General features: G+C 64.5%; 3 protein-coding genes across 4 annotated transcripts; 1 reads left to right on the forward strand and 2 right to left on the reverse strand.

Annotated features, from left to right (window-relative positions):
• Window positions 1-221: 221 nt before the first annotated feature.
• Window positions 222-3,733, forward strand: METTL27 (methyltransferase like 27). 2 transcript variants are annotated; one of them, XM_058854627.1, is made up of 6 exons: window positions 222-413; window positions 488-613; window positions 687-822; window positions 913-1,005; window positions 2,370-2,491; window positions 3,420-3,733. In XM_058854627.1, the coding sequence occupies exons 1-6, from the start codon at window positions 249-251 to the stop codon at window positions 3,621-3,623; spliced, it is 846 nt and encodes a 281-aa protein (XP_058710610.1). In that variant the 5' UTR covers window positions 222-248; the 3' UTR covers window positions 3,624-3,733. The 2 variants fall into 2 exon arrangements, with proteins under 2 accessions (XP_058710610.1, XP_058710611.1); XM_058854628.1 differs by lacking the exon at window positions 3,420-3,733 and having other exon boundaries at window positions 223-413; window positions 2,370-3,002.
• Window positions 3,734-4,249: 516 nt separating this feature from the next.
• LOC131587026 (claudin-3-like) lies at window positions 4,250-4,894 on the reverse strand. The gene has a single exon (XM_058854443.1). It carries the CDS (start codon window positions 4,892-4,894, stop codon window positions 4,250-4,252), a length of 645 nt encoding a protein of 214 aa, XP_058710426.1.
• Window positions 4,895-7,760: 2,866 nt separating this feature from the next.
• On the reverse strand, window positions 7,761-8,390 carry LOC131587024 (claudin-4-like). Its single transcript, XM_058854442.1, has one exon. It carries the CDS (start codon window positions 8,388-8,390, stop codon window positions 7,761-7,763), a length of 630 nt encoding a protein of 209 aa, XP_058710425.1.
• Between the last annotated feature and the right edge of the window lie 4,864 nt (window positions 8,391-13,254).

The raw sequence follows: 13,254 nt of genomic DNA on the forward strand, positions 1-13,254 counted from the left end.
CCGCTCGGACACTGCTCGGCTCTCAGGACACCTGGCCCGTCCCCCCCCCTTTCCGGGCGCACTTGGTCGCTCCCGATGCCCCGGGGGGAGCTCCGGCAGCCAATGGGGTTCTCCGGGCGCTCCTGGGCGGGGTCACCGCGCTCGGGGGCGTGGCCGGGGCGGGAGGAGGAGCCAATGAGGAGCCGGGGCGCGGCGGGGGGGGCGGGGCCAGGACGGGGGGGCGGGGCCGGAGCGGGGTCCGGGGATCAATGGGCGCGGGGTCCGCCGCGGGTCACTTGGCCCGGCCGGTACCGAGCGGTACCGGGATGGGGCTGCCGGCCGCCGTCCGGGACAGGGTGGCCGCGGCTCACCGGGGCTCCACGCTGCCCGAACGGCTGCGGCTGTACGACAGCTGGGCCGCCCGCTACGAGCAGGTGCCCGGGGACGCGGCGGGAGCGGGAGCGGCGGGGGCCCGCGGCTGTCCCCGCTGACCGCCGTGTCCCCGCAGGATGTGGCGGCTCTGGAGTACCGGGCGCCGCATCTCGCCGCCGCCTCGCTCGCTTTCGCCTTCGTGCCGCGGGCGGGGACGCGGCTGCTGGACGTGGCGTGTGGCACCGGGCTCGTGGCGCGGGAGGTACCGGTGACACGGGCGGGGCGGGACGGGGACAGCGGCACGGGCGGGGGTGACGGTGCCTCTGTCCCCGCAGCTCCACCGGCGCGGGTTCCGCTGCCTGCACGGCGTGGACGGCAGCGCGGGGATGCTGGAGCGGGCGCGGAGCACCGGGCTGTACGAGGAGCTGCGGCTCTGTGTCCTGGGCACGGAACCGCTGCCCGCGCCCGCAGGTAACGGGGGCGGACCGGCCGCAGGTGACGGCCGGCACCGGGCGGGGAGAGCCCCGGAGAGACCCCCGGTGACGCCCCGTGTCCTCGCAGAGCACTACGATGCCGTGACGCTGGTGGGGGCTCTGGGCGAGGGGCAGGTGCCGAGCACGGTGCTGCCGGAGCTGCTGCGGGTCACCAAGCCGGGTAAGGGGGGAGAGGCTTCCCCTCCCCGCCGGGACCCCCGCCGTGGTGGCGTGGGACACCGAGTCCCGGTGGATGTGGGTCCCCCGCTGAACGCTGCACCCGCGGCACGGCTGGGACATGGCCTTGTCCCTGCTGCAGGGACGGGCGGTGGCACGGGGTCCCTGACCCTGCCCACTGCCAGCTCTGGGCAGTGGGACAGGCTAGGAGGTGGCAGTAGCAGCACCGGTGCAGCCTGAGCTCAGGCGAGATATCCCACCCCTCCCTGCCCATTACCTGCCCGCTGGCCCCTTGTCCTGCCCACCTCTGCCTGCTGTCCTCTTTGTGCCCTGTCCATGCCCTGTCCATGCCCTGTCCATGCCCTGTCCATCCCCTGTCCATGCCCCGTCCATGCCCTGTCCATGCCCTGTCCATGCCCTGTCCATCCCCTGTCCGTGCCCTGTCCATGCCCTGTCCATGCCCTGTCCATGCCCTGTCCATGCCCTGTCCGTGTTCTGTCCGTGCCCTGTCCATGCCTTGTCCGTGCCCTGTCCATCCCCTGTCCGTGCCCTGTCCATGCCCTGTCCGTGCCCTGTCCGTGTTCTGTCCATCCCCTGTCCATCCCCTGTCCATGCCCTGTCCATGCCCTGTCCATCCCCTGTCCTTGCCCTGTCCATCCCCTGTCCGTGCCCTGTCCATCCCCTGTCCGTGCCCTGTCCATGCCCTGTCCGTGTTCTGTCCACCCCCTGTCCATCCCCTGTCCATGCCCTGTCCATCCCCTGTCCATCCCCTGTCCATGCCCTGTCCATGCCCTGTCCTTGCCCTGTCCATGCCCTGTCCGTGTTCTGTCCTTGCCCTGTCCATGTTCTGTCCATGCCCTGTCCATGCCCTGTCCATGCCCTGTACATCCCCTGTCCATCCCCTGTCCATCCCCTGTCCATGCCCTGTCCATGCCCTGTCCTTGCCCTGTCCATGTTCTGTCCATGCCCTGTCCATGCCCTGTCCTTGCCCTGTCCATGCCCTGTCCATGCCCTGTACATCCCCTGTCCATCCCCTGTCCGTGCCCTGTCCATCCCCTGTCCATGCCCTGTCCGTGCCCTGTCCATGCCCTGTCCATGCCCTGTCCATCCCCTGTCCATGCCCTGTCCATGCCCTGTCCATGCCCTGTCCATCCCCTGTCCATCCCCTGTCCATGCCCTGTCCTTGCCCTGTCCGTGCCCTGTCCGTGTTCTGTCCATGCCCTGTCCGTGTTCTGTCCTGCCTGTCCCCTGCCCGCTGGCTCCTGGCAGTGTCTCAGTGGCTCTCGGTGTCTCCCCGTGTCCCCGTTCCGGGGGATGTCCCCAGAGAGGGACACCGTGTGTCAGTGTTACCTGTCTCCTGTCCCACAGGCGGCTTCCTGTGCCTGACGACGAGGAGCAACCGCTCGAACCTGCGGTACAAGGCGGAGCTGGAGGCGGCGCTGGGGCAGCTGGAGCGGAGCGGAGCCTGGCAGAAGCTGCTGGCCCAGGAGGTGGAGTACTGGGAGAGGGCCACCAGCGAGGAGGAGAGCAGCCGGGGCAACGGCTACATCTCCGGGGTCGTCTACATCTACCAGAAGTGCCCTGTCCCCCACCTCGAGGAGGACTGAGACCTAGCATGGCTCTGGGGGTTTGGGGGTGAGGGGGATGTGAGCACCCTGATAAAACTGAGCCCAGTGACCCCCTCCTGCAGAAGGGCAGCTGCTGGGGGTGACAGTATTTGGGGGAAATTTCCCCATTCCCTTCCTTCTCTACCTTCTCACCGAGGTCTGGGCTTGGGGTCCTTGTCTGCTCCTCAGCACGGGAAGGGTCTCCTGGATTCACCAGGGTCTCCTGGGCACCACCTTTAGCTCTGGCATTCAGCTATTGCCCCCAACACCTCAACGCTCACCATGACATCTCACAGACCCACATGGCTGCTCCAAGATACGTCCAGTCTGGGTTGTCTTCTCCCCACTTCACCCACCTCAGCACTCATGGTCAAAATCTGGATCTTTCTTCATCTCCTACCCCCAGAGTCTTTACCTGGGGACTGTTGGAGGTGGGTCCCCATCCTCATCCTCCCCACCCAGCGCTGAGGTCCAGGAGCCTCCACATCCAGAGTCAAAGCAGCAATGCCAAGGTGGCTCCCAGCTGGAGGGGCTGTCCAAGTGCCACATCTGCCTCTCATTCCACAACAGCTGCTTGAATCTCTCATTTTCCCACAGCTTTGTAGTTAATGGTCTGGGTGGGGAAATGAGTTTGGAAGAGATTTGGGGAGCTGGTGGCTGCTCCCTACCCAGCACTGCCTGCCCAGCCTGTTCCTCCAGCCCCTTGCTGAGCTGCCTCCACAATTTCTCCTCCACTGCTCCCTTGGGAAGTTTTTTACCCAAATCTCTTGCTGGAATATGTGGGGTTCTTTTCATTTTTTCCTTTCCTCAGACCTGTTCCTGCTCATCCTGTTCCCATGTTCCTGGAGAACAGGTTGCATCCATCCCCTCAGGAGCTGTTCCTCCATGTGAGATCTGTGTCTGTCCCTGTCCCTCACCCAGGGCATGCCACATCTTCCATACTCGCCCTCCCCATGGCTCTTGTCACCCTCCTGCTTCGTCCCCCATGTTTTGGGGTCCCTGTGTCCATCAGTAGCTGTCCTGCTGCTCCCTCCCCGTTTGTCTCCAGCACTGTCCCCTGGGCAGCTGGGGGCTGTGGCTGTCCCCAGCCCTGCACTTGCCTGTTCAATAAAGCTCTGTCCCTGCTGCCTGCCTGCTGTGTTTTTCCCAGAGCAATGGGAATCTGCACCCTCCAGGGTGGGTGGCTGGAGCCTGGGAGTGGGGATTGAGCCTTTCTCTGGGATCTGCTCCCGGTCCATGGGGGCTTAGGGCACCTGGTTTCCCCCTGTGCCTCTCTTGGCTCCCAGCATCCTCTCCCTGCCTCAGTTTCCTGCTGCAGGGAATGCCAGGAGCACCGTTGCTCGCTACTGCTGATCCCCATGGGAAGATGGGGATGTTCCAGGCGCTGGAACAGGGCACGGCACCCCCGGGACGCGTCACCATCCTCCCCGTACCGCGCTGTTCAAAACGAGCCCAGGCAGCCTTGGTGGCACCAGGATGTTTATAGTCCCTGCCCTGGGGAAGGGCACATTTGGGGACCGTGCTGGGGGTCAGCCAGAGTGGGGATGGGCAGGAGGAGGCAGGGCAGGGGCAGGGGGTGGCACAGGGATGCAGGACAGGGACAGTGGTGCTCTGCCTTGGGCTGCCACCTGGGCACAGTGGTCACACATAGTCCTTCATGGCATAGCCCATCGGGCCACAGCTTTTCACAGCCCTGTACTTCTTGGGGTAGGGGTCCTGCTGGGACTGGGATCCCGAGCAGCACAGGACGCCCCCACCGAAGAGCTGCAGGGCACTGGAGGCCCAGCCGATGTAGAGGGCAGCCCCCAGCTCTCTCTTGAGGGCCTCAGGCACCATGGGGTTGTAGAAGTTGCTGACAATGCTGTTGGCAGACCAGGAGACGGGGATGAGCAGCATGATGCTGGCCATGATGAAGATTACACCCGCCACCGCAGAGATCCTGGTCTTGGTGCCGTTGTCATCCACGCAGCGGGTGCAGTCAGCTCCCGAGAGGGCGATGAAGAAGGCGAAGAAGGCCACGAAGATGGAGGTGACCACCAGGGCACGAGCAGCTTGCAGGTCAGAGGTGAGCTCCAGCAGGGAGTCGTAGGCCTTGCACTGCATCTGCCCCGTGCTCTCGTAGACACAGTTCATCCACAGCCCTTCCCAGAACACCTGGGCCACCACGATGTTGGAGCCAATGAAGGCCGTCACCTTCCACATGGGCAGGGCACAGGTGAGGATGGAGCCCAGCCAGCCCAGCGCGGCCATCACCAGTCCTCCCATCTGCATTGTCATCATGGCCATTGACAGCTCCTGCGGGGACAAGCACGGGTGTCACAGGCACAGCCCTCAGCCAGGGACAGCGTGGGCTTCAGCTGCTATGGCCTGCTCCCCACCAGGGTGGGAATGGCTGCAGGTCAGCATGGGGACATGAGTGACATGGTGACTTGAAGGACATGGGGACATGAGTGACATGGTGACGTGAAGGACACAGGGACATGGGTGACATGGTGACATGAAGGACACGGGGACATGGGTGACACGGTGATGTGAAGGACACGGGGACATGGGTGACATGGTGACGTGAAGGACACGGGACATGAGTGACACGGTGATGTGAAGGACACGGGGACATGGGTGGCATGGGGCAGTGCTGCAGGACAGGATGGGGCACATGTGGCACTGAGGACCCAGGCCCCAAGCAGGCCAAGGTGCAGGAGCCCCCATGTGTCACACTGGCCCCTGCACTGTCCCCACAGTACAGTCCGTGCCATCACCCCTTCCCAGGGCATGGCAAGTGCCAGGGAAAGGAAAGGATGGCTTCAGGGGAGCAGGATGGGGGGCTCCAGAGTGCAAACCCCCCGCCCCACACTTGCCCCATGTCCTGCCCTGGTGGCCATCCCCCAGTGCCCACCCCATGTCCCACTCCACCACGGGTGCTCAGCCTCCCTGGCCACGAGTCTGTGCCAGGGGCATGGGCAGGGAAGCCCCCCACACCACTCAGCACTGCCTGCTCCCAGTTTGGTTTCACCCTCACAGCCGTGCTACGATGCCCTTTGGACCCGGGATCTCCTCTCCAGAGGAAAACAGAAATGGGTCAGAGCTCAGCTCTGCCCCAATCCCAGGTCTGGCGCTTGGCACCTTCCATGGCACCATCCTGGAGCAGCCCCAGGAAGGCAAACACTGGTGAGGGGCTATGGGGTCACCACAGATGGCATCCCTGAGAGAGGGGTGGTTGGTACAGGGACACACACTGGGCACCCTGGCAGCTCCACCATGGTCATGAGTGACTGCTGTGGCCCTGGCTCAGCCCAAAGCCAGATCAGCCCCTCACGGAGCAGAGTTCACCCATGGGTGCCTGTGCCACGCTTGGCAGCTGCGACCAGCAGGGTTTTATGGCCCCGAGCTCAGCGGGTATCGGTCATGCCTGGCACACCCTGCGGCTCTTGCCAGAGGTTTCACCATCATTTCCCCTGTCCCAGTTTCAGTTTCTCCAGCCTCTCCTCTCCCGTTGTATCCCCACTCCTCACCCAGCACCTTTTGTCCCTCAGGAGCCCGATGGACACCCAGCACTGGGACTTTGCATCCCCTGGGCCATGAAAGACCCTTTGGGCCAAAATCACAGCCCCTCTCCCCGTGCTCCAGGCTGGCAGGGGCAGGGATGGTGGGAGCCATCCCAGGCACCCTTCCCCAGCCAGCGGGACCTGGGCCACACGAGACACCCAGAACGGGGTGCAGGGGACAGGCGGTGGCTCCGTGGATCCCCAGGGATGCTCGACAGAGCATTGTGCTCACGTTCCCACCTGGCCACCGGCACCACAGGCTTACAGGCACATTCCCCACCATTCCCGGGCCCAGTGGAGAGACTGGGGAGCTGGGAGTCCTCCAGCCCTCAGATCCAGATGACACCCAGAGGCAGGCGGAGTCACTCCTCGTCCCCACGGACCCCGAGGTGGGAAGGAAGGATGTTCCCAAGGCAGAGGAGCACTTGCCGTGCCAGAGGCGAGACAGGCAAACCACGGGGAGCTGCCCACGCCGGCCCGGGGCGCTCGGAGCCGGGGCTGTGGGGTGGCCCCGGGGCCAGCGCGCCCCGACCCGCCCCGGCCGCCCCCCGCATCCTCCCTGCTCGCCTGGGAAGATCGCGGCCGGTCGGGCGTGGGACGGGCCCGGTGCCGGAGAGGAGAGGCCAGTGATGCTGGAACAGGCGGCGGGGATCTCAGGAGGCTCCGAAGAGCAGATTTGGGTGATCTCTCAGGGGGACGGGAGCCCAGGGCACAGGAGCTCGGCTGTCCCACGGCCGAGGCGGGGGCTGGAGGGGGTAAAGAACACGAGGCACAGCGGGGTCTGAGCAGCTGCCGTTTAATGCGGGAAGGCTGAACAGGGGAGGGACGGCAGCACAGCAGGGGTACCGTGAGAACCCACTCCCGGCCCCGGGCACCCCACCGTGGGCAGAGGGATGGGGTCGGCTCCGGAGTCGCCCCCCACCATGCGGGGGCACAGCTCCTCTCCGGTCCCGCCTCCCCGACCGGTTTTCCCAGCCCGGCCGCTGCCTTCCCACTCCCAGGATAATGATGCCCCCGCCCTGGGGAGCTGCCGCGAGAAATCACACTGTACGGCCGCTCCGAGCCCCGAAAGTAGGTCAGAGTCAAAATGTAGGGAATAGGCAGGTGAGAGCCCCTGTCACCGCTCAAGACCCTGCCGGGGTTTGCAGAGCCACCAGGTCCCTGTGAGCGCGTGGGACAGGCTGGCTGTCCCTGCAGCACCGACACCGCCACCCACCCCGAGGGACGGACACGTCCCGGGGAGCTGCACGCAGGGAAAGAGAGCGCTCTGCCAGCCGCGGGACGGGCTCTCGGGAGCTGTGTCACCGCATGGCACACCCCGATACCGGGAGCCAGGAAATGCCCCAGGAGATCAGGCGGTGTCTCGGAGAAGATGCCTCAGCTGGATGCTCCGGGGGGAGCAGGACCCCCACCGCGGGCAGCCAGGACAGGATCTCCTTGTCCCCTGTCTCAACCGAGATTAAAGAACCGGCTCCAATCCCGGTGGAACAAAGGCGGCTCTGTCTGCGCTCCCTCGCACCACCCCGGCGCCCGGCCAGTCGCAGCCCGGCCGGGGAGGCTGCTGTCCCCCCTCCCTGGAGCGGCCGGGGGCTCCGGGCAGGCGGAACCTACACGTAGTTGCTGGCTGGCAGCGAGCGAGCAGCCGTGAATTTGGCGGAGTAGGGCTTGTCCCCGCGGGGGGGGCAGGTGCAGCACAGGATGCCCCCCCCGAGCAGCAGCAGCGCCGAGGCCGCCCAGCCCACGTAGAGGGACGAGCCCAGGTCCCGCTTCTGCGAGTCAGAGACCAGCGGGTTGTAGAAGTCCTGCACGATGCTGTTGGCTGACCAAGAGATGGGGATGAGGATGAGGACACCGGCGACGATGAAGATGATGCCGGAGAGGATCATGACCTTGGCTTTAGCGGTGTCGTCCTCCACGCAATTGGTGCACTTGCCCCCGGCGACGGCCAGCAGGGTGCCCAGGATGGCCAGGACGATGGCCACCACCACCATGGCACGGGCGGCTTGCAGGTCCTGTGGCAGGGCCAGCAGCGAGTCGTAGACCTTGCACTGCATCTGCCCCGTGCTCTGCACCACGCAGCTCATCCACAGCCCTTCCCAGATGATCTGCGCCACCACGATGTTGTTCCCGACGAAGGCCGTCTCCCGCCACATGGGCAGCGCGCAGCAGAGGATGGAAGCCAACCAGCCGATGACGGAGAGGGCGATGCCCAGCACCTGCATCCCCATGGAGGCCATGGCTCGCTGCCTGCTCCCCTGCCCGCCTCCCGCCGCGCAGTGCCGGCTGCCGGGACCATGGCAGGCATTTTATGCCTTTGCCGAGGGAGGAGCGCCGCCGCAGCCGCCGGCCTGCCGTCGGCACCGGATGGAGGGGTAGAACCAGTTTCCCGGGATTCTTCCCCTTGTATTTCTCCCTGCAGCGATGACACTTAATATCCCGGTTGCTCCCACGGAGGAGGACACAGGGGACCAGGATGAGGCCACCCAGGTGCAAGAGCGCATCCCGCTGCTGCGGGCAGGCAGGACGTGCCCCCGGCAGCACCGGGGATCAGCCCGGGATGCTAAAGGGGAGGAGCCGGTGCTCAGGCACCAGGATATCTCTGCCATCACTGCCAGAACCCTCTGCTCCATCATTTGCATGGGGTCCCTTCACACCTTCATGCCTCAGTTTCCCTCCAGCTCACGGTGACTGCTCCAACACCAGCCCAGCCTCATGCCCCCCATGGCCCCATGCCATGGGAGCAGCGCATTGTCCCCTCTGGCAGCTGGGCTCCGTGCCCAGCAGGACACAAGCGGCTCTTGTTTGCTCCTTGGCGTCCGTACCAGCACTTCCCAGCCCTCCATGAGGCCTCAGGCAGGAGGTGTCACCGCCCAGACCCACAAACCGGTTGGAGCGGCTGCCAGTTCCCCACGAAGTAGAGATGGCACTGCCCGGGGCAACAGGGGGGCAGACCCCAAACCCAGCTCACCTGTGATCCAGTGCCAAGCCAGGCTTCACACAGCCACCCTCAGCCCCAGCTCTGCCCGTGTGCCACTGCCTGCATGGTCTGGTTGGGGGGTTTGGGCTGCGAGGGGCCCCGAGCTGTCCCAGCCATGCCAACTGATCCCAGTCCCAGTGCCAACACCGATGCCATACTGGTGCTGACCTGTCCTCCTTTAATCCACAACTCCCGCACAGGCCCCCTCCCTGCTTCCTCCAAGCCCCTGCACAGGCGCAGCGAGACACCAGACAGACGGCACAGACAGACAGACGGACATTGCACTGTTTCGTCACCCCAGCCTAATCCCGGGCCTCTGGAAAAGATAAGAGGCACTGAGATAATCTTGGTTTTCCTGAGCACTGGGGTTACCATCACCATTTGTGCTTGTTGCTTGGTGTGATGGACTCTGGAGCCGCTGCTGCTCGTGCCGGGATGTCCCTGGGCACCGAGTCCCGGTGTGGTGGGACAAGCCTGGTGGCCCGAGCACTGCGGTGCCAGGAGGATACCTGAGGACACCCGTGTCTCACAGCAGCCCCCAGCCTGAGGGGATGGTCAGGGTCCTGCCTGCCTGACTTGTGCTGGAGGAGCTGCCCGGGCTCTGTGTCTGCCCTGCTGGAACGCCCGCATTGCTCACATACCAGCGTGTCCACCCTGCGGCCGGAGCCTTGTGGTCAAGGGCTCCCTTAATCTACAACCCCTTTAATCTACAGGGCTCCAGAGCATCCCCGCCAGGGCCAGACTCTGCCTGAGGCTTTCACCTCCCAGCCGGCTGCTGCAACCACCAGATAATTTGGGGTTGGCGAGAGGCACACGCCCACGTGTGTGTGTGGCTCACAGGGTCCGTGTCCCCACAGGCACATGGGGACACGTCTCTGGGCTGGGGACAAATGGCAAGGTGGGGACAGGGACTCCCCCGCGTGTGGAACATCAAAGCTTGAGCTGCTCATACTCCCCCTCAGAGGCAGAGCAGGCGCCAGCACGGCCTCTGACAGCCAATTACTGTAATTAATGCTGGAACGTGACATATATTCCACCTGGCAGCTGCCACACCGAGGCAGCCCCTGTGTGGATTCCTGTGACACACACCCCCAGACATCACTGCCAGCCCCGTGTCCTCAGCACTGCCGGGCAGCAGGACCCACAGACACCGGCACGGAGAAGCAGCAGTCGACCTCAGAGCCCTCGGAGCCTGAGGATGGTGGTGCAGCACAGGTGGGACCACCAAGCACCTCGGGACGTGCCATCCAGGACAACCACTCCATGGACAGCAGCCCCACAGCCCTGTCCCAGCGCTCATTCCCCGTGCATCCTGCAGGACCCCAGCCCCAGATTTCCCCCAGTGTCACTTGCAAGGAGCCATGGCACAGGCACATGTCCTGGGGGGACACCTGCTCAGCAGGAAGCTCCTCCAGCCCAAAACAGGCTGCTCAACACACTCAATCCGTCCTGAGCCTTCAGCACCCTGCACCAGCACCCAGAGAGGTGTGGATGCCCTGCCCCAAATCCAGTGGGGTTGGAAGGACATAGAGGAGCCTGGGTTCCCATCCCTGTTACACTGCACTAAGAGGGTTGTGGGGGCAGAGCTCCCGTCCAGACACATCCACCAGGAAACAGCTTCTGACACTTGTCCTGGGTTCAGCAGCGTGGGGTCATACTGCAGCCCCTCGGCTGGGCAGTGAGGCCATTCCGGGACAGGGAGGTGACATTAAACACAGTGTCACACAATGCCAGGCACTGCTGGGTGCGCAGCAGAGCGTGTGTCACCCTCACCTTGCTCAGGGAGGAGAACACCCCGCAGAGAGAGGGCTTGGGACATGAATCTCCTGCCAAAAAGGGCTTGGGGACAGTCCCACGTCACATACCCCACACCACTGAGCCGAGAGCCCCTCATCCCCCAGGACCCACACATGGACCCGTCAACCCAGCTACCTCAAGGTCCCAAAAAGGCAGGTGAGACTTGCCAGGGAATGATGATCCACCGGGATCTCTGGCTTCACATCTGCCAAGCGAGGCACGGCAAACACCCCTCCCGCTCAGCCCGTGAGAGGCGAGTGGGGCAGCCTCTCCCCGCTGGATTAGTTACCGACAGCCCAGAGACTGAATGTTCCCAAAAAACATCCTTGCCCAAACATAAACCACTCCGACCGACTCAAATATGCACAGTCAGGTTGTTTCTCGCTGGGGGAAGGCAAAGTCTTACAGGGAGGGGAGCTGTGCGCTGGGACCTGCGGGGTCCCAGCGGGGAGAGAAGGGACCTTCGGCCTGAAGTCGCTCTGAAAGTCAAAACTCTGTTCGGTTTCTGAACAACAAGCGGCTCCCAACAGGGAAAACACTGCCAAGGTGGTTGGCGAAGGGATGGGGGAGATGGGGGATCGGGGAGGGGGTCTCGGGCGCTGCAATGGGGGTGTCCCCACCGGCGACGCTCGGAGGGAATGAGATGCCGCGGCAAAGCCCTGGGGAAGCCGATCGGAGCTGTCGGGGTGAGGATGCCCCAGGCACGGCCCAGCATCCCCCAGCAAGCCACCAGCCCCCCGCCACATCCCGCTGGTCCACATCCCGCAGCCCCCCTGCTCCGCAGCCCTCTCCCCGCCGGCAGACAGAGCTGCCATTGATGCTGGGAGCCGCCTCACCTGCTCCGCCGTGCAGAAGGGCTCCAACAATGGGCTGACTATGTGCCCTGGCCGGGGCAGAGCCAGGAGCCCCGCGCCTGAAATATAAGCAGCCGAGGCGGCATTTACGGCTCCGGCCCCGCTGCCCCGGGGGGGAACGCGCCGGCACTCCCGACCGCAGCGGGGAACACCCCAAAACAACCGCACGTGAACGCCCGGGGCGCTTTCTGCCTCTCCTCCTGCGCACCCCCGGGCTGCCTGCATGGGGGATGCTGCAGCGGGTGTCCCCCCTGCCAGCGCAGGTGTCCTTCCCTTGGGACCAAAGCAGTGGCGCTCCCGTGGCCTTTGGGTCTGACATTTGTTTGGGGTCTCTGCATCACAGTGGAGCGAGCCTGTCCCCGTGTCACCACCGGGTTCTTGCGGCCATCACGCTTTGTCCTCATCCCGAGGGACCCCAGCTGTGCGGGAGCCAGGAGGGGAGGGCTGGGATGGGGATGCTCCCAGGAATCCCCCGGGGACGGTGGCCCTGCTCAGCTCCTCGGTAAGCACCAGTGAGCTGTTTGCTCACCACAAGAATGTGTCCTGCCGGGGGTGGCCGGCACCCCGAAACTCCGGTGATTTACCCCTTCCTCCGTTGTGAGTCAGGCGGCGGCAGCTGCCCCGGGCCAGCACGACATTGGACACAGCCTGTACTTTGGGCAATTTGGGATGACAAAGTGGGGACGCCGCGTGTGGGGCTCTGATTGCAGGGTCAGGGGCTGCAGTGTTTCACTGCCCCGTCCCATCCCAGCTCTACCCCAGTAGCTCCTACCCCACACGCCTGCCCCGAGTATCCCACTCCTCCCCTGCCCTACAGCCCTACTTGGAGTATCCTCCCTGTCCCATATCCCTGTCCACAGGTACCCCCCTCTCCTACCTCCCGCTCCGGCGTGGGTTATCTGCCCCATGCCCTGGTATTGAGCATTCCCATTGTTCCACAGATCTGGGGGTAAAACCCTGCCCCTAATCCTGTGCCCCACAGCCCTGTCTGGGCTACCAGCCCCCTTCACCAGAGCCCTGTCTGGGGTATAGTCCTGCCCCAGAGCCCTGCTTGGGGTATCCCCACACCCTACAGCCCTGCCTGGAGCCCCCTCCTGCCCCAGAGCCCTGCCAGCACCCCACAGACACGCGTGCACTGGGAGAGGGTGTGCGAGGGTGTGCGTGTGTGCACCTGTACCACCAGAATGTGCCTGTTCAGCTCTGTCTCTGTGTCAGTCTGTGTGAGTCTGAGCCTGTGAGTCTGAGCCTGTGAGTGTGTCTGCCGGTCTGTATGTCCGTGTGTGTGTCTGGCTGCATGTCTGTCCGTGTGTCTGTCCGTGTGTCTGTCCGTGTGTCTGTCCATGTGTCTGTGTGTCCATGTGTTTGTGTGTATGGCTGCACGCCGGGGCGCTCCTGCCGGCAGAGGGGGTATGTGTGTGTGTGTGTGTGTGTGTGTACCTGTACCTGTGTGTGTGTACCTGTGTGTGTGCCTGT

Source organism: Poecile atricapillus, chromosome 21, assembly GCF_030490865.1.
Source record: "Poecile atricapillus isolate bPoeAtr1 chromosome 21, bPoeAtr1.hap1, whole genome shotgun sequence".
Taxonomy (NCBI): domain Eukaryota; kingdom Metazoa; phylum Chordata; class Aves; order Passeriformes; family Paridae; genus Poecile; species Poecile atricapillus.

Bases quoted from the DNA above. Each gene is read 5' to 3' on its own strand.
- METTL27 (XM_058854627.1), top strand. From the start codon at position 249: ATGGGCGCGGGGTCCGCCGCGGGTCACTTGGCCCGGCCGGTACCGAGC. The intron at 614-686 runs GTACCGGTGACA...CTGTCCCCGCAG, and splicing joins CCGGGCTCGTGGCGCGGGAG to CTCCACCGGCGCGGGTTCCG. The intron at 2,492-3,419 runs GTGGAGTACTGG...TCCTTTCCTCAG, and splicing joins AGAAGCTGCTGGCCCAGGAG to ACCTGTTCCTGCTCATCCTG.
- LOC131587026 (XM_058854443.1), bottom strand. From the start codon at position 4,894: ATGGCCATGATGACAATGCAGATGGGAGGACTGGTGATGGCCGCGCTG.
- LOC131587024 (XM_058854442.1), bottom strand. From the start codon at position 8,390: ATGGCCTCCATGGGGATGCAGGTGCTGGGCATCGCCCTCTCCGTCATC.